We start from the raw sequence: 24,088 nt of genomic DNA, 5'->3' as shown, positions 1-24,088 counted from the left end.
AAAACTTGTGGAAGAAGAAAAGGAAGTAAACGTGCGCGTGGGGTGGATGAGGTCCGGGCAGGAGCCCGCACATTATAGTGCTGAAGGACCTTGCTGAGTCCCTGTCGCGATACCCTGGCTTCAGGTATCTGTATGGTAGAGGGCTGTGCCCTCCACAAAACCAGAACAAATCCATGCCAATCAAAGGCCGCTCTGAGGACCTGCTCTTAGTCAACAGCAAAGTGTCATCAATAGTGCTGTAATTATTAGCAGCAATAACCTCCCCTGTTGCTCCAGACCCTCACTGTTGCCACTTCCCGGGACAACTAGAGACATGCAACATCCTTAACAGCGATGCCCGCATCCCCAAGACCAAACCCAGATATCGCGGGCAGCTTTCTTTCTTTATCAAGGGCACAGCCCCAGCCAGGGTTGGCATACGCTCATCGGTTCCTCGTTCTCTCTGTCACAGTCGTTCGTGAAGCCCGTGTCTCCTCGAAAGGTGTTGAAGAAGCCCACGTCTCCCCCGCCTGTCACCCCTCAGGCACCCAAGGTACGAATTGCAGTTTTCGAGAAGGTTTGCAGCGCAGGTTGTGGGTCGGGTTGGGAGCTTGCTCGCTGAGCTGGGTCGATTTGCCCTCTGACGTTTCGTCACCGTGCGAGGTGGCATCATCAGTGAGCGTCCGATGGAGCGCTGGTGTTCTGTCCTGCTTGGTGTGCCTTGGTCTGTCGTGGTGGGTGATATCTTCCGGTCCTTTTCTCGGAGAGGTTGGCGACTGGGGTCCAAATCGATATGTTTCTAGAGGCCTGGCGTTAAACGTGGAATAAACACATCGATTTGGACTCCATTTACCAACCTCTCCAACAAAGAACCAAAGTGATATCACCCACCACAACAGACCAAGACACACAAATAGCAAGTGGGGAAGAGCACCAGCGTTTCATCGGACGCTCACTGCTGATGTTACCGCGCACGGTGACGAAACGTCTGAGAACCAATCTACCAGCTCACAACCTGGAGGTAAGAATTTACAAAACAGGGCAAGGACTTGGGAATTATTCCAGGTGGATAACGTACGAGGGAATATCTTAACGGGGTGGGGGAGCAGGGGCTCCAACAATTTATAGAAACAACTTGGATGAAGGGAGCAAAGTCTCAATCGCTAATGTCACAAAGGCAGATGGGAAAGTGGGTTTGAAGAGGACAGAAAGGAGGCTATGGAGGGTGAGAGAGTGGGCTGGGAAGGATAGGAGGTGGGAAGATGGGAAATTGTCCATTTTTTTGGGCAAGAGGATTTTTATTTTAAATGTATGCTATCTCAATGCAGCAGGACCTGAGTGTCCCAGTCCATAAGTGACAGAAGGTTTCTACACAGGTATAGCAGGTAATTTGGAAAGTTGATAGAGTCTTACCATTTATTCAGAGAGGAATTGAAAAGTAGAAAGGTTAAGCTTTCATAGAGTCATAGAATGCCTACAGTGTGGCCCTTTGGCCCAACAAATCCATACCGACTCTCCGAAGAGTAACCCACCCAGACCCATTCCCCTTCCCTATTATTCGATATTTAGTCCTGCCTAATGCACCTAACCTACACATCTCTGGGCACTATGCGGCAATTCAGCATGGCCAATCCACCCTAAACTACACATTCCTGAACACTATGGGGCAATTTAGCACGGCCAATCCACCCTAAACTACACATTCCTGAACACTATGGGGCAATTTAGCACGGCCAATCCACCCCAACCTGCACATCCCTGGGCACTATGGGGTAATTTAGCACGGCCAATCCACCCTAACCTGCACATCCCTGGGCACTATGGGGTAATTTAGCACGGCCAATCCACCCTAAACTACACACTCCTGAACACTATGGGGTAATTTAGCACAGCCAATCCACCCTAACCTGCACATCCCTGGGCACTATGGGGCAATTTAGCACGGCCAATCCACCCTAAACTACACACTCCTGAACACTATGGGGTAATTTAGCACGGCCAGTCCACCCTAACCTGCACATCCCTGGACACTATGGGACAATTTAGCACGGCCAACCCATCCTAACCTGCACATCCCTGGACACTATGGGACAATTTAGCACGGCCAATCCACCCTAACCTGCACATCCCTGGGCACTATGGGACAATTTAGCACGGCCAATCCACCCTAACCTGCACATCCCTGGGCACTATGGGACAATTTAGCACGGCCAATCCACCCTAACCTGCACATCCCTGGACACTATGGGACAATTTAGCACGGCCAACCCACCCTAACCTACACATCCCTGGACACTATGGGACAATTTAGCACGGCCAATCCACCCTAACCTGCACATCCCTGGACTGTGAGAGGAAACCGGAGCACTCAGAGAAAACCCCACGCAGACACGGGGAGAATGTGCAAACTCCATAGACAGTCGCCCAAGGTGGGAATCAAATTTGCTTGAGTCCAGATCACAGTTGGCGGAATTTAAATTCGGTTGATAAATCCTGGAATCAAAAGCTGTTCTCCGGACCGATGATCGTGAGACTGTCACCGATCGCCCCCGGACCCTCTCAGAAAGACATCTGGTCTTCAGACCCACAGCAATGACTTTAAACAACCCTCTGAAATACTCTAACAAGCCACTGGAGGGCAGAGTTCAGAGGCACTTAAAGAGGAGCAACAAACACTGGCCTTCCCATAGTCCAGGGAAGAATTTTAAAAGGGGATGAAGGAAGCCATTTTATCCATCAGGTCAGGACTGGTGCTGACACTCCACACAAGAGTCCTCTCCACCTCCGTTTTATCTCAAGTTGACGCAAACATATGAAGGGGTAGCACGGTGGCTCAGTGGTTAGCACTGCTGCCTCACAGCACCAGGGTCCCAGGTTCGATTCCAGCCTCAGGCAACTGTCTGTGTGGAGTTTGCACATTCTCCCAGTGTCTGCGTGGGTTTCCTCCCACAGTCCAATGATGTGCAGGTTGGGTGAATTGGCCACGCTAAGTTGTCCGTAGTGTTAGGTGCATCAGTCAGAGGGAAATGGGTCTGGGTGGGTTACTCTTTGGAGGGTCGGTGTGGACTGGTTGGGCCGAAGGGCCTGTTTCCACACTTTCGGGAATCTAATCTAATTAAGAGCAGGAGAAAAGCCATTCAAATAAGCTTACGGCTGATCTGATTACTGTGCGCTCCCTCCTACGCATTGCCCCTCACCTATCGAGAATCCCTGCTTCAAAAATATGCCAAAGTTCCGAAGACTCGTATCCCTCTGAGAGAATTAAAATTATCCTCATCTCTGACTTATACCCTGATTTTTAAACTGTGACTCCCCACCCCCCCACCCCAGTTCAAAGAGCTTCCCCACCTTCCCTCCCCATCTCATCCACCCGGTCAAAGCCCATAAAGACCTTGTGTCTTCGGACCTCCAGCAGATGCCAGCTTAACCAGTCCAACCTTTTTTCATGAAAACTGACCCGTCCATTCCAGGAATTAAACTCATACGCCTTCTCGGAACACTCGGCACAATGGGTCAACGGTTAGCACTGCTGCCTCACAGTGGCAGAGATCTGGAGTTCGATTCCACCCTCGGGCGACTGTCTGTGTGGAGTTTGCACATTCTCCCCCCCTCCGGTGTCTGCATGGGTTTCCTCCAGATGTTCCAGTTTCTGCCCACAGTCCAAAGATGTTCAGGTTAGGGTGGATTGGCCATGGGAAATTGTCCCATAGTGTCCAGGGATGTGTAGGTTAGATGCATTAGTCAGGGTATATATAGGGTAGGGGAATGGGTCTGGGTGGGTTACTCTTCGGAGGGTCGGTGTGGACTTGTTGGGCAGAAGGGCCTGTTTCCACACTGTAGAGACTCTAATCTAATCTAATCTAAAAATATCAAGCTGGCATTTCCACTTTAAAGAACATAAAGGTGTTTCCAAATCAGAATGCGTTTGCCGAATTTAATAACTCAGTCCTAATATAAGATATGCCTTTATTGGGTACAGGAGTTGGGAGGTCAAGTCTCGGCTGTACAGGACATTGGATAGGCCACATTTGGAATACTGCATTCGGTTCTGGTCTCCCTGCTAAAGGAACGATGTTGTGAAACTTGAAAGGGTTCAGAAAAGATTTACAAGGATATTGCCAGGGCTAGAGGCTTTGAGCTACAGGGAGAGGCTGAATAGGCTGGGGAGTGTCAGAGGCTGGGGGGTGACTTTATACAGGTTTATAAAATCATGAGGGGCTCAGATAGAGTAAATAGACAAGGTTTTCTTTCCCTGGGGTGGGGGAGGGAAGAAACTAGAGGGCATAGGTTTAGGGTGAGAGGGGAAAGATATAAAAGAGACCTAAGGGGCACCTTTGTCACACAGAGGGTGGTGTGTGTATGGAATGAGCTGCCAGAGGAAGTGGTGGAGGCTGGTACAATGACAACATTTAAAATATATCAGGATGGGTGTATGAATAGGAAGGGTTTAGAGGGATATGGGCCAAATACTGGTGAACAGGATTAGATTAATTTGGGATATGGGCGAGTTGGATCGATGGCTCTGTCTCCATGCTGTAGATCTCTTGGGAGGTCATGTTGCGGTTGTACAGGTCATTGGTTTGGCCTGTTGGAATATTGCGTGCAGTTCTGGTCTCCTTCCTATCGGAAAGATGTTGTGAAACTTGAAAGGGTTCAGAAAAGATTTACAAGGATTAGATTAGATTACTTACAGTGTGGAAACAGGCCCTTCGGCCCAACAAGTCCACACCGCCCCGCCGAAGCGCAACCCACCCATACCCCTACATTTACCCCTTACCTAACACTACGGGCAATTTAGCATGGCCAATTCACCTGACCCGCACATCTTTGGACTGTGGGAGGAAACCGGAGCACCCGGAGGAAACCCACGCAGACACGGGGAGAACGTGCAAACTCTACAGTCAGTCGCCTGAGGCAGGAATTGAACCCGGGTCTCTGGCGCTGTGAGGCAGCAGTGCTAACCACTGTGCCACCATGCCACCCACTGTTGCCAGGGTTGGAGGATTGAGCTACAGGGAGAGGCTGAACAGGCTGAGGCTGTTTTCCCTGGAGCGTCGGAGGCTGAGGGGTGACCTTATAGGGGTTTACAAAATTATGAGGGGCATGGATAGGGTAAATAGGCAAAGTCTTTTCCCTGGGGTGGGGGCGTCCAGAACTAGAGGGCATAGGTTTAGGGTGAGAGGGGAAAGATATAAAAGAGACCTAAGGGGCAACTTTTTCACTCAGAGGGTGGTGCATGTATGGAATGAGCTGCCAGAGGAAGTGGTGGAGGCTGGTACAATGACAACATTTAAAAGGCATCTGGATGGATATGTGAATAGGAAGGGTTTAGAGGGATATGGGCTGGGTGCTGGTAGGTGGGACTAGATTGGGGTTGGGATATCTGGTCGGCATGGACGGGTTGGACCGATGGCTGTGTTTCCGTGCTGTACATCTCTATGACACTTTATAACATTTTACATTGCAGCCCACTCCTCACCGGTTTAAGTTGAAAACGTTCCAGGTCCCCACAAAGTGCATGCGTTGTACATCGCTCATGGTCGGCCTGATTCGACAAGGTTTGAGCTGTGAAGGTAAGAAAATGGGAAAACTTGTTCAAATATATTACTTTCCACTACACCTCAAAGTGCAAACACCCAATGAAGCCTTGCACAAATATTTGTAGCATCTGTAACTGAAAGATAGGATTTATATGCATTTGGAGAAACAAGGTCTGATGAGGGATAGTCAGCGAGGCTTTGTGTGAGGGAAATCGTGTCTCACAAACTTGATTTGAGTTTTTTGAGGAAGTAACCAAGAGGATAGATGAAGGCAGAGCGGTAGACATCGTCTACTTGGACTTTAGTAAAGCCTTTGACAAGGTTTCGCAAGATGGACCCATTCATAAAGTTATACCACGTGGTATTCAGGGAGAGCTTGCCAATTGGATACAAAATTGGCTCAATGGCAGGAGACAAAGGGTGATAGGGGAGGGTTGCTTTTCCGACTGGAGGCCTATGACCTGAGATGTTCCACAGGGATCAGGCCTGAGTCCACTTTTGTTTGTCATTTATATAAATGATTTAGGTTAGAGTATAGAAGACTTGGTCAGTAAGTTTGTGGATGAAACCAAAATTGGTGGCAGAGTGGACAGTGAAGGTGGTTATCGAAGATTGCAAAGGGATCTTGATCAATTGGGTCAATGGGCTGAGGAGTGGCAGATGGAGTTTAATTTGGGTAAATGTGAGATGTTGCAGTTTGGTAAAACACATAAGGGCAGGGCTTTTCAATTAATGGTAGGGCCCTGTGTAATGTTGTAGGACATGGAGACCAAGGGGTTCAGGTACATAATTCTTTGACATTTGTATCACAGGTAGACAGGGGGGTTAAGAAGGCATTTAGCTCATTTGCCTTCATTGCCTCAGTCCTTTGAGTACAGGAGTTGGTACGTCATGTTGGGGTTGTACAGGACATTGGTGAGGCCTCATCTGGAGTACTGTGTCCAGTTCTGGTCACCCTGTTACAGGAAGGAGATTATTAAACCGGAGAGGGTTCAGGAGAGATTTACCAGGATGTTACCGGGAATGGAGGATTTGAGTTATGAAAATTGGCTGGGATGCTTTTCATTAGAGCACAGGAGGTTGAAGGCTGACCTGATGAAGGTTTTATAAAATCATGAGGGGTATTAATAGAGTTAATGGTAGGCATCTTTTCCCTCGGATGGGGGATTCCAAGTCTAGAGGGCACATTCTTAAGGCGAGAGGAGAGAGATTTAAAAAAGGCATAAGGAGCAAATCTTTTACACTGGGTGGTTTATGTGTGGAATGAACTTCCTGAGGAAGTGGTGTAAGTGGGTACAATTGCAATGTTTAAAAGACATTTGGATAAGGACATGAATAAGAAAGGGTTTGGAGGGGTATGAGCCAGGAGCAGGCAGGTGGGTCTAGTTTAGTTTGGGATTATAGTCATCATGGACTGGTCAGACCGAAGGATCTGGTTCCATGCTGTATGACTGTATGATTTTTCTGTTTCTTGTTTATATTCAGTGCTCTTTGTCATTGTTAAGGGTGTCATTGGCCATTTTGGAAACTTTCGCTGTTTTCTCTCTTTCCACCTCAACCCTCGCAGTCTGTAACTTCGTTTGCCACTCCACCTGCTCTGCCGAGGCCATCATCTGTCCCACGCCCCTGGAGCAAATCCGGTCACTGGGGATTGACCCCGTCAAAGGAACTGGGACGGCATTCGAGGGTTCGGTGTCGGTGAGTAGGTCACAGTACCTCACCAAGGAGACGGGACCATGCTGCTGTACGGGGGAGAAGATACTGATGGGCCTTGTGTTCAGTCTTTCCCCGTGTGCAGTTCCATTACACGTGTGTGTGTGAGTGCGCCTGTGTGTCTGTGTGTGTCTGTGTCTGTGTGTGTCTGTGTTTGTGTGTGTGTCTGAGTATGTGTGTCTGTGTGAGTGTGTGTGTCTGTGTCTGTATGTGTGAGTGCGTGTGTGTGTGTCTGTGTGTGAGTGTGTGTGTCTTTGTGTGAGTGCGTGTGTCTGTGTGTGTGTGAGTGCGTGTGTCTGTGGGTGTGTGTATGTGTGTGTCTGTGTGTGCGCATGTCTGTGTGAGTGTGTGTGTGTGTGATTGCGTGTCTGTGTCTGAGTGTGTGTGTTTGTGTGTGTGTGTGAGTGTGTGTGTGTGTTTGTGTGTGTGTGTGTCTGTGTCTGAGTGTCTGTGAGAGTGCGTGTGTCTGTGAGAGTGCGTGTGTCTGTGTGTGTGTTTGTCTGTGTGTGTCTGTGTGTGCGTGTGTCTGTGTGTGTTCGTGTGTCTGTGCATGTGTCTGTGCGTGTGTCTGTGTGTGTGAATGTGTCTGTGTGTGAGCGTGTCTGTCTGAGTGTCTGAGAGAGTGCGTGTGTCTGTGTGTGTGTTTGTCTGTGTGTGTCTGTGTGCGCGTGTGTCTGTGTGTGTGTTTGTGTGTGTGTCTGTGCATGTGTCTGTGTGTGAGTACGTGCGTCTGTGTGAGTGCGTGTGTGTCTGTGTGTGTGTGTGTCTCTGTGTGAGTGCGTGTGTGTGTGTCTGTGTGTGTGTGTGTCTCTCTGTGTGTGTGTGTGTGTCTGTGTGTGTGTGTGTCTCTGTGTGAGTGCATGTGTGTGTGTGTGTGTGTGTGTTACCCATGACAAATGGCCCATGGATGGTCGAGAGGCATGTTTTCCAGAGAGAGTCGGAGATTGCCATGTTTTTTGTTTGGGTTGGGGGGATGTTGGAGTTGTGGGGAAGACCCCTCCTCACACCCCAGTTTCCCCTATTCCCCCACACACTGCACCTGACCCTTTGCTCCTGACCCCTCAGGTCCCAAAGCCGACAGGAGTGAAGAAGGGCTGGCATCGGGCCCACGCGATCCTTTGTGACTTCAAGATCTTTGTGTACGAGGTGGCAGAGTCCAGGAGTGCCCAGGCCAGTGCTGCGGTCACTCATGTCTTCGATTTGCGGTTAGTTCACTCCCCCACATCAAAGGTTACAATCTCACTCAGCACCACCCTACACAAGCCCACTCCCTCCAACCCCGTCTCCAGGGTCAATGCCCCAGCCCTTCCCCAATAGGGGCTGAGAGACACATGCTGGAACTGAGGGACACTGAGAGAGGGTGGGGAAGAGGGACACGGGGAGAGGGTGGGGAAGAGGGACACGGGGAGAGGGTGGGGAAGGGGGACACGGGGAGAGGGTGGGGAAGAGGGACACGGGGAGAGGGTGGGGAAGGGGGACACGGGGAGAGGGTGGGGACCGAGGGACGCAGGGAGAGGGTGGGGAAGAGGGACACGGGGAGAGGGTGGGGAAGGGGGACACGGGGAGAGGGTGGGGAAGGGGGACACGGGGAGAGGGTGGGGAAGAGGGACACGGGGAGAGGGTGGGGAAGGGGGACACGGGGAGAGGGTGGGACTGAGGGACACGGGGAGAGGGTGGGGAAGAGGGACACGGGGAGAGGGTGGGGAAGGGGGACACGGGGAGAGGGTGGGGAAGGGGGACACGGGGAGAGGGTGGGACTGAGGGACACGGGGAGAGGGTGGGACTGAGGGACACGGGGAGAGGGTGGGACTGAGGGACACGGGGAGAGGGTGGGGAAGAGGGACACGGGGAGAGGGTGGGACTGAGGGACACGGGGAGAGGGTGGGACTGAGGGACACGGGGAGAGGGTGGGACTGAGGGACACGGGGAGAGGGTGGGACTGAGGGACACGGGGAGAGGGTGGGGAAGAGGGACACGGGGAGAGGGTGGGGAAGGGGGACACGGGGAGAGGGTGGGGAAGGGGGACACGGGGAGAGGGTGGGACTGAGGGACACGGGGAGAGGGTGGGACTGAGGGACACGGGGAGAGGGTGGGGAAGAGGGACGCGGGGAGAGGGTGGGGAAGAGGGACGCGGGGAGAGGGTGGGGAAGAGGGACGCGGGGAGAGGGTGGGACTGAGGGACACGGGGAGAGGGTGGGGAAGGGGGACGCGGGGAGAGTGTGGGGAAGGGGGACACGGGGAGAGGGTGGGGAAGGGGGACACGGGGAGAGGGTGGGGAAGGGGGACACGGGGAGAGGGTGGGACTGAGGGACACGGGGAGAGGGTGGGACTGAGGGACACGGGGAGAGGGTGGGACTGAGGGACACGGGGAGAGGGTGGGGAAGAGGGACACGGGGAGAGGGTGGGGAAGAGGGACGCGGGGAGAGGGTGGGGAAGAGGGACGCGGGGAGAGGGTGGGACTGAGGGACACGGGGAGAGGGTGGGGAAGGGGGACGCGGGGAGAGTGTGGGGAAGGGGGACACGGGGAGAGGGTGGGGAAGGGGGACACGGGGAGAGGGTGGGGAAGGGGGACACGGGGAGAGGGTGGGGAAGAGGGACACGGGGAGAGGGTGGGGAAGGGGGACGCGGGGAGAGTGTGGGGAAGGGGGACACGGGGAGAGGGTGGGGAAGGGGGACACGGGGAGAGGGTGGGACTGAGGGACACGGGGAGAGGGTGGGGAAGGGGGACACGGGGAGAGGGTGGGACTGAGGGACACGGGGAGAGGGTGGGGAAGGGGGACGCGGGGAGAGTGTGGGGAAGGGGGACACGGGGAGAGGGTGGGGAAGGGGGACACGGGGAGAGTGTGGGGAAGAGGGACACGGGGAGAGGGTGGGGAAGGGGGACGCGGGGAGAGGGTGGGGAAGGGGGACACGGGGAGAGGGTGGGACTGAGGGACACGGGGAGAGGGTGGGGAAGAGGGACACGGGGAGAGGGTGGGGAAGGGGGACACGGGGAGAGGGTGGGGAAGGGGGACACGGGGAGAGGGTGGGACTGAGGGACACGGGGAGAGGGTGGGGAAGAGGGACGCGGGGAGAGGGTGGGGAAGGGGGACACGGGGAGAGTGTGGGGAAGAGGGACACGGGGAGAGGGTGGGGAAGGGGGACACGGGGAGAGGGTGGGGAAGGGGGACACGGGGAGAGGGTGGGGAAGGGGGACACGGGGAGAGGGTGGGGAAGGGGGACGCGGGGAGAGGGTGGGGAAGGGGGACGCGGGGAGAGGGTGGGACTGAGGGACACGGGGAGAGGGTGGGGAAGGGGGACACGGGGAGAGGGTGGGGAAGAGGGACACGGGGAGAGGGTGGGGAAGAGGGACACGGGGAGAGGGTGGGGAAGGGGGACACGGGGAGAGTGTGGGGAAGAGGGACACGGGGAGAGGGTGGGGAAGGGGGACACGGGGAGAGGGTGGGGAAGAGGGACGCGGGGAGAGGGTGGGGAAGGGGGACGCGGGGAGAGGGTGGGGAAGGGGGACACGGGGAGAGGGTGGGGAAGGGGGACACGGGGAGAGGGTGGGGAAGGGGGACACGGGGAGAGGGTGGGGAAGGGGGACACGGGGAGAGGGTGGGGAAGGGGGACACGGGGAGAGGGTGGGACTGAGGGACACGGGGAGAGGGTGGGGAAGGGGGACACGGGGAGAGGGTGGGACTGAGGGACGCGGGGAGAGGGTGGGGAAGAGGGACACGGGGAGAGGGTGGGGAAGAGGGACACGGGGAGAGGGTGGGGAAGGGGGACACGGGGAGAGGGTGGGGAAGGGGGACGCGGGGAGAGGGTGGGGAAGGGGGACACGGGGAGAGGGTGGGGAAGGGGGACACGGGGAGAGGGTGGGGAAGGGGGACACGGGGAGAGGGTGGGGAAGGGGGACACGGGGAGAGGGTGGGGAAGGGGGACACGGGGAGAGGGTGGGGAAGAGGGACACGGGGAGAGGGTGGGGAAGAGGGACGCGGGGAGAGGGTGGGGAAGAGGGACACGGGGAGAGGGTGGGACTGAGGGACACGGGGAGAGGGTGGGGAAGAGGGACGCGGGGAGAGGGTGGGGAAGGGGGACACGGGGAGAGGGTGGGACTGAGGGACACGGGGAGAGGGTGGGGAAGAGGGACACGGGGAGAGGGTGGGACTGAGGGACACGGGGAGAGGGTGGGGAAGGGGGACACGGGGAGAGGGTGGGGAAGGGGGACACGGGGAGAGGGTGGGGAAGGGGGACACGGGGAGAGGGTGGGGAAGAGGGACACGGGGAGAGGGTGGGACTGAGGGACGCGGGGAGAGGGTGGGGAAGGGGGACACGGGGAGAGGGTGGGACTGAGGGACACGGGGAGAGGGTGGGGAAGGGGGACACGGGGAGAGGGTGGGGAAGGGGGACACGGGGAGAGGGTGGGACTGAGGGACACGGGGAGAGGGTGGGGAAGGGGGACACGGGGAGAGGGTGGGGAAGGGGGACACGGGGAGAGGGTGGGGAAGGGGGACACGGGGAGAGGGTGGGGAAGGGGGACACGGGGAGAGGGTGGGACTGAGGGACACGGGGAGAGGGTGGGGAAGGGGGACACGGGGAGAGGGTGGGGAAGAGGGACACGGGGAGAGGGTGGGGAAGGGGGACACGGGGAGAGGGTGGGGAAGGGGGACACGGGGAGAGGGTGGGACTGAGGGACACGGGGAGAGGGTGGGACTGAGGGACACGGGGAGAGGGTGGGGAAGGGGGACACGGGGAGAGGGTGGGGAAGAGGGACGCGGGGAGAGGGTGGGGAAGGGGGACGCGGGGAGAGGGTGGGGAAGAGGGACACGGGGAGAGGGTGGGGAAGGGGGACACGGGGAGAGGGTGGGGAAGAGGGACGCGGGGAGAGGGTGGGGAAGAGGGACACGGGGAGAGGGTGGGACTGAGGGACGCGGGGAGAGGGTGGGGAAGGGGGACACGGGGAGAGGGTGGGGAAGAGGGACACGGGGAGAGGGTGGGGAAGAGGGACACGGGGAGAGGGTGGGACTGAGGGACACGGGGAGAGGGTGGGGAAGGGGGACACGGGGAGAGGGTGGGGAAGGGGGACACGGGGAGAGGGTGGGGAAGAGGGACACGGGGAGAGGGTGGGACTGAGGGACGCGGGGAGAGGGTGGGGAAGGGGGACGCGGGGAGAGGGTGGGGAAGGGGGACGCGGGGAGAGGGTGGGGAAGGGGGACACGGGGAGAGGGTGGGGAAGGGGGACACGGGGAGAGGGTGGGGAAGAGGGACACGGGGAGAGGGTGGGGAAGGGGGACACGGGGAGAGGGTGGGGAAGAGGGACACGGGGAGAGGGTGGGACTGAGGGACGCGGGGAGAGGGTGGGGAAGGGGGACACGGGGAGAGGGTGGGGAAGGGGGACGCGGGGAGAGGGTGGGGAAGAGGGACACGGGGAGAGGGTGGGACTGAGGGACACGGGGAGAGGGTGGGGAAGGGGGACACGGGGAGAGGGTGGGGAAGAGGGACACGGGGAGAGGGTGGGGAAGGGGGACACGGGGAGAGGGTGGGGAAGGGGGACACGGGGAGAGGGTGGGACTGAGGGACACGGGGAGAGGGTGGGACTGAGGGACACGGGGAGAGGGTGGGGAAGGGGGACGCGGGGAGAGGGTGGGGAAGAGGGACGCGGGGAGAGGGTGGGGAAGAGGGACGCGGGGAGAGGGTGGGGAAGGGGGACGCGGGGAGAGGGTGGGGAAGAGGGACGCGGGGAGAGGGTGGGGAAGAGGGACACGGGGAGAGGGTGGGGAAGAGGGACGCGGGGAGAGGGTGGGGAAGGGGGACGCGGGGAGAGGGTGGGGAAGAGGGACGCGGGGAGAGGGTGGGACTGAGGGACACGGGGAGAGGGTGGGGAAGAGGGACACGGGGAGAGGGTGGGGAAGGGGGACACGGGGAGAGGGTGGGGAAGGGGGACGCGGGGAGAGGATGGGACTGAGGGACACGGGGAGAGGGTGGGGTAGAGGGACGCGGGGAGAGGGTGGGGAAGGGGGACACGGGGAGAGGGTGGGACTGAGGGACACGGGGAGAGGGTGGGACTGAGGGACACGGGGAGAGGGTGGGGAAGGGGGACACGGGGAGAGGGTGGGACTGAGGGACACGGGGAGAGGGTGGGACTGAGGGACACGGGGAGAGGGTGGGGAAGGGGGACACGGGGAGAGGATGGGACTGAGGGACACGGGGAGAGGGTGGGGAAGGGGGACGCGGGGAGAGGATGGGACTGAGGGACACGGGGAGAGGGTGGGGTAGAGGGACGCGGGGAGAGGGTGGGGAAGGGGGACACGGGGAGAGGGTGGGACTGAGGGACACGGGGAGAGGGTGGGACTGAGGGACACGGGGAGAGGGTGGGGAAGGGGGACACGGGGAGAGGGTGGGACTGAGGGACACGGGGAGAGGGTGGGACTGAGGGACACGGGGAGAGGGTGGGGAAGGGGGACACGGGGAGAGGATGGGACTGAGGGACACGGGGAGAGGGTGGGGAAGGGGGACGCGGGGAGAGGGTGGGACTGAGGGACACGGGGAGAGGGTGGGACTGAGGGACACGGGGAGAGGGTGGGGAAGAGGGACACGGGGAGAGGGTGGGGAAGGGGGACACGGGGAGAGGGTGGGGAAGGGGGACACGGGGAGAGGGTGGGACTGAGGGACACGGGGAGAGGGTGGGGTAGAGGGACGCGGGGAGAGGGTGGGGAAGGGGGACACGGGGAGAGGGTGGGGAAGGGGGACACGGGGAGAGGGTGGGACTGAGGGACACGGGGAGAGGGTGGGGAAGGGGGACGCGGGGAAAGGGTGGGACTGAGGGACGCGGGGAGAGGGTGGGGAAGGGGGACACGGGGAGAGGGTGGGGAAGGGGGACACGGGGAGAGGGTGGGGAAGGGGGACACGGGGAGAGGGTGGGACTGAGGGACACGGGGAGAGGGTGGGGTAGAGGGACGCGGGGAGAGGGTGGGGAAGGGGGACACGGGGAGAGGGTGGGGAAGGGGGACACAGGGAGAGGGTGGGACTGAGGGACGCGGGGAGAGGGTGGGGAAGGGGGACACGGGGAGAGGGTGGGGAAGGGGGACGCGGGGAGAGGGTGGGGAAGGGGGACACGGGGAGAGGGTGGGGAAGGGGGACGCGGGGAGAGGGTGGGGAAGAGGGACACGGGGAGAGGGTGGGGAAGGGGGACACGGGGAGAGGGTGGGACTGAGGGACACGGGGAGAGGGTGGGACTGAGGGACGCGGGGAGAGGGTGGGGAAGGGGGACACGGGGAGAGGGTGGGGAAGAGGGACACGGGGAGAGGGTGGGACTGAGGGACACGGGGAGAGGGTGGGGAAGAGGGACACGGGGAGAGGGTGGGGAAGAGGGACACGGGGAGAGGGTGGGGAAGGGGGACACGGGGAGAGGGTGGGGAAGGGGGACACGGGGAGAGGGTGGGGAAGGGGGACACGGGGAGAGGGTGGGACTGAGGGACGCGGGGAGAGGGTGGGGAAGGGGGACGCGGGGAGAGGGTGGGACTGAGGGACACGGGGAGAGGGTGGGACTGAGGGACACGGGGAGAGGGTGGGGAAGAGGGACGCGGGGAGAGGGTGGGGAAGAGGGACGCGGGGAGAGGGTGGGGAAGAGGGACGCGGGGAGAGGGTGGGGAAGAGGGACACGGGGAGAGGGTGGGGAAGGGGGACACGGGGAGAGGGTGGGGAAGGGGGACACGGGGAGAGGGTGGGGAAGGGGGACGCGGGGAGAGGGTGGGGAAGGGGGACACGGGGAGAGGGTGGGACTGAGGGACGCGGGGAGAGGGTGGGGAAGGGGGACACGGGGAGAGGGTGGGGAAGGGGGACACGGGGAGAGGGTGGGGAAGGGGGACGCGGGGAGAGGGTGGGGAAGGGGGACGCGGGGAGAGGGTGGGGAAGGGGGACGCGGGGAGAGGGTGGGGAAGGGGGACACGGGGAGAGGGTGGGGAAGGGGGACACGGGGAGAGGGTGGGGAAGGGGGACACGGGGAGAGGGTGGGGAAGGGGGACGCGGGGAGAGGGTGGGGAAGAGGGACGCGGGGAGAGGGTGGGACAGAGGGACACGGGGAGAGGGTGGGACTGAGGGACACGGGGAGAGGGTGGGACAGAGGGACACGGGGAGAGGGTGGGGAAGAGGGACGCGGGGAGAGGGTGGGACAGAGGGACACGGGGAGAGGGTGGGACTGAGGGACGCGGGGAGAGGGTGGGACTGAGGGACAGGGGGAGAGGGTGGGGAAGAGGGACGCGGGGAGAGGGTGGGGAAGGGGGACGCGGGGAGAGGGTGGGGAAGAGGGACACGGGGAGAGGGTGGGACTGAGGGACGCGGGGAGAGGGTGGGGAAGAGGGACACGGGGAGAGGGTGGGGAAGAGGGACACGGGGAGAGGGTGGGGAAGAGGGACACGGGGAGAGGGTGGGACTGAGGGACGCGGGGAGAGGGTGGGGAAGAGGGACACGGGGAGAGGGTGGGGAAGGGGGACGCGGGGAGAGGGTGGGGAAGAGGGACACGGGGAGAGGGTGGGGAAGAGGGACACGGGGAGAGGGTGGGGAAGAGGGACACGGGGAGAGGGTGGGACTGAGGGTGGGGAAGGGGGACGCGGGGAGAGGGTGGGGAAGGGGGACACGGGGAGAGGGTGGGACTGAGGGTGGGGAAGGGGGACGCGGGGAGAGGGTGGGGAAGGGGGAGACGGGGAGAGGGTGGGGAAGAGGGACGCGGGGAGAGGGTGGGGAGAGGGTGGGGAAGGGGGACACGGGGAGAGGGTGGGACTGAGGGACGCGGGGAGAGGGTGGGGAAGAGGGACGCGGGGAGAGGGTGGGGAAGGGGGACGCGGGGAGAGGGTGGGGAAGAGGGACACGGGGAGAGGGTGGGACTGAGGGACGCGGGGAGAGGGTGGGGAAGAGGGACACGGGGAGAGGGTGGGGAAGAGGGACACGGGGAGAGGGTGGGGAAGAGGGACACGGGGAGAGGGTGGGACTGAGGGACGCGGGGAGAGGGTGGGGAAGAGGGACACGGGGAGAGGGTGGGGAAGAGGGACACGGGGAGAGGGTGGGGAAGGGGGACACGGGGAGAGGGTGGGGAAGGGGGACACGGGGAGAGGGTGGGGAAGGGGGACACGGGGAGAGGGTGGGGAAGAGGGACGCGGGGAGAGGGTGGGGAAGAGGGACACGGGGAGAGGGTGGGACTGAGGGTGGGGAAGGGGGACGCGGGGAGAGGGTGGGGAAGGGGGACACGGGGAGAGGGTGGGGAAGAGGGACGCGGGGAGAGGGTGGGGAAGGGGGACACGGGGAGAGGGTGGGACTGAGGGACACGGGGAGAGGGTGGGGAAGAGGGACACGGGGAGAGGGTGGGGAAGGGGGACACGGGGAGAGGGTGGGACTGAGGGACACGGGGAGAGGGTGGGGAAGAGGGACGCGGGGAGAGGGTGGGGAAGAGGGACGCGGGGAGAGGGTGGGGAAGGGGGACACGGGGAGAGGGTGGGGAAGAGGGACACGGGGAGAGGGTGGGGAAGAGGGACACGGGGAGAGGGTGGGGAAGGGGGACGCGGGGAGAGGGTGGGGAAGAGGGACACGGGGAGTGGGTGGGGAAGAGGGACACGGGGAGAGGGTGGGGAAGGGGGACACGGGGAGAGGGTGGGGAAGGGGGACACGGGGAGAGGGTGGGGAAGAGGGACACGGGGAGAGGGTGGGACTGAGGGACACGGGGAGAGAGTGGGGTAGAGGGACGCGGGGAGAGGGTGGGGAAGGGGGACGCGGGGAGAGGGTGGGGAAGAGGGACACGGGGAGAGGGTGGGACTGAGGGACACGGGGAGAGGGTGGGGAAGAGGGACACAGGGAGAGGGTGGGACTGAGGGACACGGGGAGAGGGTGGGACTGAGGGACGCGGGGAGAGGGTGGGACTGAGGGACACGGGGAGTGGGTGGGGAAGAGGGACACGGGGAGAGGGTGGGGAAGAGGGACACGGGGAGAGGGTGGGACTGAGGGACGCGGGGAGAGGGTGGGACTGAGGGACGCGGGGAGAGGGTGGGACTGAGGGACACGGGGAGAGGGTGGGACTGAGGGACACGGGGAGAGGGTGGGGAAGAGGGACACGGGGAGAGGGTGGGACTGAGGGACACGGGGAGAGGGTGGGACTGAGGGACGCGGGGAGAGGGTGGGACTGAGGGACACGGGGAGAGGGTGGGACTGAGGGACACGGGGAGAGGGTGGGACTGAGGGACACGGGGAGAGGGTGGGACTGAGGGACACGGGGAGTGGGTGGGGAAGAGGGACACGGGGAGAGGGTGGGACTGAGGGACACGGGGAGAGGGTGGGACTGAGGGACACGGGGAGAGGGTGGGGAAGAGGGACGCGGGGAGAGGGTGGGACTGAGGGACACGGGGAGAGGGTGGGGAAGAGGGACACAGGGAGAGGGTGGGACTGAGGGACACGGGGAGAGGGTGGGGAAGGGGGACGCGGGGAGAGGGTGGGACTGAGGGACACGGGGAGAGGGTGGGGAAGAGGGACACAGGGAGAGGGTGGGACTGAGGGACACGGGGAGAGGGTGGGACTGAGGGACGCGGGGAGAGGGTGGGGAAGAGGGACGCGGGGAGAGGGTGGGGAAGGGGGACACGGGGAGAGGGTGGGACTGAGGGACACGGGGAGAGGGTGGGGAAGGGGGACGCGGTGAGAGGGTGGGGAAGGGGGACGCGGGGAGAGGGTGGGACTGAGGGACGCGGGGAGAGGGTGGGGAAGGGGGACACGGGGAGAGGGTGGGACTGAGGGACGCGGGGAGAGGGTGGGACTGAGGGACGCGGGGAGAGGGTGGGACTGAGGGACGCGGGGAGAGGGTGGGGAAGGGGGACACGGGGAGAGGGTGGGGAAGGGGGACACGGGGAGAGGGTGCGAAGAGGGACACGGGGAGAGGGTGGGACTGAGGGACGCGGGGAGAGGGTGGGGAAGAGGGACGCGGGGAGAGGGTGGGGAAGAGGGACGCGGGGAGAGGGTGGGGAAGAGGGACGCGGGGAGAGGGTGGGGAAGGGGGACACGGGGAGAGGGTGGGGAAGGGGGACGCGGGGAGAGGGTGGGGAAGAGGGACGCGGGGAGAGGGTGGGACTGAGGGACACGGGGAGAGGGTGGGGAAGGGGGACACGGGGAGAGGGTGGGGAAGAGGGACACGGGGAGAGGGTGGGGAAGAGGGACGCGGGGAGAGGGTGGGACTGAGGGACACGGGGAGAGGGTGAGACTGAGGGACACGGGGAGAGGGTGGGGAAGAGGGACACGGGGAGAGGGTGGGGAAGAGGGACGTGGGGAGAGGGTGGGGAAGAGGGACACGGGGAGAGGGTGGGGAAGAGGGACGCGGGGAGAGGGTGGGGAAGGGGGACACGGGGAGAGGGTGAGACTGAGGGACACGGGGAGAGGGTGGGGAAGAGGGACGTGGGGAGAGGGTGAGACTGAGGGACACGGGGAGAGGGTGAGACTGAGGGACACGGGGAGAGGGTGGGGAAGAGGGACACGGGGAGAGGGTGGGGAAGGGGGACGCGGGGAGAGGGTGGGGAAGAGGGACACGGGGAGAGGGTGCGAAGAGGGACACGGGGAGAGGGTGCAAAGAGGGACGCGGGGAGAGGGTGAGACTGAGGGACACGGGGAGAGGGTGGGGAAGAGGGACACGGGGAGAGGGTGGGGAAGAGGGACACGGGGAGAGGGTGGGGAAGGGGGACACGGGGAGAGGGTGGGGAAGGGGGACACGGGGAGAGGGTGGGGAAGAGGGACACGGGGAGAGGGTGGGGAAGGGGGACACGGGGAGAGGGTGGGGAAGAGGGACACGGGGAGAGGGTGGGGAAGGGGGACGCGGGGAGAGGGTGGGGAAGGGGGACACGGGGAGAGGGTGGGGAAGGGGGACGTGGGGAGAGGGTGGGGAAGGGGGACACGGGGAGAGGGTGGGGAAGAGGGACGCGGGGAGAGGGTGGGACTGAGGGACGCGGGGAGAGGGTGGGGAAGAGGGACGCGGGGAGAGGGTGGGGAAGAGGGACACGGGGAGAGGGTGGGGAAGGGGGACACGGGGAGAGGGTGGGGAAGAGGGACACAGGAGAGGGTGGGACTGAGGGACACGGGGAGAGGGTGGGACTGAGGACACGGGGAGAGGGTGGGACTGAGGGACACGGGGAGAGGGTGGGACTGAGGGACGCGGGGAGAGGGTGGGACTGAGGGACACGGGGAGAGTGGGACTGAGGACACGGGGAGAGGGTGGGAAGAGGGACACGGGGAGAGGGTGGGACTGAGGGACACGGGGAGAGGGTGGGACTGAGGGACACGGGGAGAGGGTGGGGAAGAGGGACAGGGGGAGAGGGTGGGACTGAGGGACACAGGGAGAGGGTGGGACTGAGGGACGCGGGGAGAGGGTGGGACTGAGGGACGCGGGGAGAGGGTGGGGAAGGGGGACACGGGGAGAGGGTGGGGAAGAGGGACACAGGGAGAGGGTGGGACTGAGGGACACGGGGAGAGGGTGGGGAAGAGGGACACAGGGAGAGGGTGGGACTGAGGGACACGGGGAGAGGGTGGGACTGAGGGACGCGGGGAGAGGGTGGGGAAGAGGGACGCGGGGAGAGCGTGGGGAAGGGGGACACGGGGAGAGGGTGGGGAAGAGGGACGCGGGGAGAGGGTGGGACTGAGGGACACGGGGAGAGGGTGGGGAAGAGGGACACGGGGAGAGGGTGGGAAGAGGGACACGGGGAGAGGGTGGGGAAGAGGGACGCGGGGAGAGGGTGGGAAGAGGGACGCGGGGAGAGGGTGGGGAAGAGGGACGCGGGGAGAGGGTGGGACTGAGGGACACGGGGAGAGGGTGGGACTGAGGGACACGGGGAGAGGGTGGGGAAGAGGGACACGGGGAGAGGGTGGGACAGAGGGACGCGGGGAGAGGGTGGGGAAGAGGGACACGGGGAGAGGGTGGGACTGAGGACACGGGGAGAGGGTGGGACTGAGGGACACGGGGAGAGGGTGGGACTGAGGGACGCGGGGAGAGGGTGGGGAAGAGGGACACGGGGAGAGGGTGGGGAAGGGGGACACGGGGAGAGGGTGGGGAAGGGGGACACGGGGAGAGGGTGGGACTGAGGGACACGGGGAGAGGGTGGGACAGAGGGACACGGGGAGAGGGTGGGACTGAGGGACGCGGGGAGAGGGTGGGGAAGAGGGACACAGGGAGAGGGTGGGGAAGAGGGACACGGGGAGAGGGTGGGACTGAGGGACACGGGGAGAGGGTGGGGAAGGGGGACACAGGGAGAGGGTGGGACTGAGGGACACGGGGAGAGGGTGGGGAAGGGGGACACAGGGAGAGGGTGGGACTGAGGGACACGGGGAGAGGGTGGGACTGAGGGACGCGGGGAGAGGGTGGGGAAGGGGGACACGGGGAGAGGGTGGGACTGAGGGACACGGGGAGAGGGGTGGGGAAGAGGGACACGGGGAGAGGGTGGGGAAGAGGGACACGGGGAGAGGGTGGGGAAGGGGGACACGGGGAGAGGGTGGGGAAGGGGGACGCGGGGAGAGGGTGGGACTGAGGGACACGGGGAGAGGGTGGGGAAGGGGGACACGGGGAGAGGGTGGGACTGAGGGACACGGGGAGAGGGTGGGGAAGAGGGACACGGGGAGAGGGTGGGGAAGGGGGACGCGGGGAGAGGGTGGGGAAGGGGGACGCGGGGAGAGGGTGGGGAAGGGGGACACGGGGAGAGGGTGGGACTGAGGGACACGGGGAGAGGGTGGGGAAGGGGGACACGGGGAGAGGGTGGGGAAGGGGGACGCGGGGAGAGGGTGGGGAAGGGGGACGCGGGGAGAGGGTGGGGAAGGGGGACACGGGGAGAGGGTGGGGAAGAGGGACACGGGGAGAGGGTGGGGAAGGGGGACACGGGGAGAGGGTGGGGAAGGGGGACACGGGGAGAGGGTGGGGAAGGGGGACGCGGGGAGAGGGTGGGACTGAGGGACACGGGGAGAGGGTGGGGAAGGGGGACACGGGGAGAGGGTGGGGAAGGGGGACGCGGGGAGAGGGTGGGACTGAGGGACACGGGGAGAGGGTGGGGAAGGGGGACGCGGGGAGAGGGTGGGACTGAGGGACGCGGGGAGAGGGTGGGGAAGGGGGACACGGGGAGAGGGTGGGACTGAGGGACGCGGGGAGAGGGTGGGACTGAGGGACACGGGGAGAGGGTGGGACTGAGGGACGCGGGGAGAGGGTGGGGAAGGGGGACACGGGGAGAGGGTGGGGAAGAGGGACACGGGGAGAGGGTGGGACTGAGGGACACGGGGAGAGGGTGGGACTGAGGGACGCGGGGAGAGGGTGGGACTGAGGGACGCGGGGAGAGGGTGGGGAAGGGGGACGCGGGGAGAGGGTGGGGAAGAGGGACACGGGGAGAGGGTGGGACTGAGGGACACGGGGAGAGGGTGGGACTGAGGGACGCGGGGAGAGGGTGGGACTGAGGGACGCGGGGAGAGGGTGGGGAAGGGGGACGCGGGGAGAGGGTGGGAAGGGGGACACGGGGAGAGGGTGGGACTGAGGGACACGGGGAGAGGGTGGGACTGAGGGACACGGGGAGAGGGTGGGGAAGAGGGACGCGGGGAGAGGGTGGGGAAGAGGGACGCGGGGAGAGGGTGGGGAAGAGGGACGCGGGGAGAGGGTGGGACTGAGGGACACGGGGAGAGGGTGGGGGAAGGGGGACACGGGGAGAGGGTGGGGAAGAGGGACGCGGTGAGAGGGTGGGGAAGAGGGACACGGGGAGAGGGTGGGGAAGAGGGACACGGGGAGAGGGTGGGGAAGGGGGACACGGGGAGAGGGTGGGGAAGGGGGACACGGGGAGAGGGTGGGACTGAGGGACACGGGGAGAGGGTGGGGAAGAGGGACACGGGGAGAGGGTGGGGAAGGGGGACACGGGGAGAGGGTGGGGAAGGGGGACACGGGGAGAGGGTGGGGAAGAGGGACACGGGGAGAGGGTGGGACTGAGGGACACGGGGAGAGGGTGGGGAAGGGGGACACGGGGAGAGGGTGGGGAAGAGGGACGCGGTGAGAGGGTGGGACTGAGGGACGCGGGGAGAGGGTGGGGAAGGGGGACACGGGGAGAGGGTGGGGAAGAGGGACGCGGTGAGAGGGTGGGACTGAGGGACGCGGGGAGAGGGTGGGGAAGAGGGACACGGGGAGAGGGTGGGGAAGGGGGACGCGGGGAGAGGGTGGGGAAGGGGGACGCGGGGAGAGGGTGGGGAAGGGGGACACGGGGAGAGGGTGGGGAAGGGGGACACGGGGAGAGGGTGGGACTGAGGGACGCGGGGAGAGGGTGGGACTGAGGGACACGGGGAGAGGGTGGGGAAGAGGGACACGGGGAGAGGGTGGGGAAGAGGGACACGGGGAGAGGGTGGGGAAGGGGGACACGGGGAGAGGGTGGGACTGAGGGACACGGGGAGAGGGTGGGGAAGAGGGACACGGGGAGAGGGTGGGGAAGAGGGACACGGGGAGAGGGTGGGACTGAGGGACACGGGGAGAGGGTGGGGAAGAGGGACACGGGGAGAGGGTGGGACTGAGGGACACGGGGAGAGGGTGGGGAAGAGGGACACGGGGAGAGGGTGGGGAAGAGGGACACGGGGAGAGGGTGGGGAAGGGGGACACGGGGAGAGGGTGGGGAAGGGGGACACGGGGAGAGGGTGGGACTGAGGGACACGGGGAGAGGGTGGGACTGAGGGACACGGGGAGAGGGTGGGGAAGAGGGACACGGGGAGAGGGTGGGGAAGAGGGACACGGGGAGAGGGTGGGGAAGAGGGACACGGGGAGAGGGTGGGGAAGAGGGACGCGGGGAGAGGGTGGGGAAGGGGGACGCGGGGAGAGGGTGGGGAAGAGGGACGCGGGGAGAGGGTGGGGAAGGGGGACACGGGGAGAGGGTGGGGAAGAGGGACACAGGGAGAGGGTGGGGAAGAGGGACACGGGGAGAGGGTGGGGAAGGGGGACGCGGGGAGAGGGTGGGGAAGGGGGACACGGGGAGAGGGTGGGACTGAGGGACACGGGGAGAGGGTGGGGAAGGGGGACACGGGGAGAGGGTGGGGAAGGGGGACACGGGGAGAGGGTGGGGAAGGGGGACGCGGGGAGAGGGTGGGGAAGGGGGACACGGGGAGAGGGTGGGACTGAGGGACACGGGGAGAGGGTGGGGAAGAGGGACACGGGGAGAGGGTGGGACTGAGGGACACGGGGAGAGGGTGGGGAAGGGGGACACGGGGAGAGGGTGGGGAAGGGGGACACGGGGAGAGGGTGGGACTGAGGGACACGGGGAGAGGGTGGGGAAGGGGGACACGGGGAGAGGGTGGGACTGAGGGACACGGGGAGAGGGTGGGACTGAGGGACGCGGGGAGAGGGTGGGACTGAGGGACGCGGGGAGAGGGTGGGAATGAGGGACACGGGGAGAGGGTGGGGAAGGGGGACACGGGGAGAGGGTGGGGAAGGGGGACACGGGGAGAGGGTGGGGAAGGGGGACACGGGGAGAGGGTGGGGAAGAGGGACACGGGGAGAGGGTGGGGAAGAGGGACACAGGGAGAGGGTGGGGAAGGGGGACACGGGGAGAGGGTGGGACTGAGGGACACGGGGAGAGGGTGGGGAAGAGGGACACAGGGAGAGGGTGGGGAAGGGGGACACGGGGAGAGGGTGGGACTGAGGGACACGGGGAGAGGGTGGGGAAGAGGGACACAGGGAGAGGGTGGGGAAGGGGGACACGGGGAGAGGGTGGGACTGAGGGACACGGGGAGAGGGTGGGGAAGAGGGACACGGGGAGAGGGTGGGGAAGAGGGACACGGGGAGAGGGTGGGGAAGGGGGACACGGGGAGAGGGTAGGGAAGGGGGACACGGGGAGAGGGTGGGGAAGAGGGAC

General features: G+C 63.6%; 2 protein-coding genes across 2 annotated transcripts in view; one reads left to right on the top strand and one right to left on the bottom strand.

The window, feature by feature from the left end:
* LOC140457082 (serine/threonine-protein kinase MRCK alpha-like) overlaps positions 1–24,088 on the top strand; it is a 213,167-nt gene that overhangs the window by 131,634 nt on the left and 57,445 nt on the right. Inside the window, exons 23-26 of the mRNA XM_072551052.1 lie at positions 452–532; positions 5,447–5,552; positions 7,087–7,217; positions 8,298–8,437. Of these exons, the coding sequence (XP_072407153.1) occupies positions 452–532; positions 5,447–5,552; positions 7,087–7,217; positions 8,298–8,437 (458 nt within the window). The remainder of the gene's footprint in view (positions 1–451; positions 533–5,446; positions 5,553–7,086; positions 7,218–8,297; positions 8,438–24,088) is intronic.
* LOC140457083 (uncharacterized) overlaps positions 2,254–24,088 on the bottom strand; it is a 130,184-nt gene continuing 108,349 nt past the window's right edge. The window contains exons 9-10 of the mRNA XM_072551053.1: positions 5,459–5,544; positions 2,254–3,090 (exon numbers count right to left, since the gene is read on the bottom strand). Coding sequence (XP_072407154.1) covers positions 5,514–5,544 — 31 coding nt within the window. The 3' untranslated portion in view covers positions 2,254–3,090; positions 5,459–5,513. The remainder of the gene's footprint in view (positions 3,091–5,458; positions 5,545–24,088) is intronic.

The sequence above is a fragment of the Chiloscyllium punctatum genome, chromosome 31 (assembly GCF_047496795.1).
Source record: "Chiloscyllium punctatum isolate Juve2018m chromosome 31, sChiPun1.3, whole genome shotgun sequence".
NCBI classification, from domain to species: domain Eukaryota; kingdom Metazoa; phylum Chordata; class Chondrichthyes; order Orectolobiformes; family Hemiscylliidae; genus Chiloscyllium; species Chiloscyllium punctatum.
This window is presented reverse-complemented; position numbering and strand designations above follow the sequence as displayed.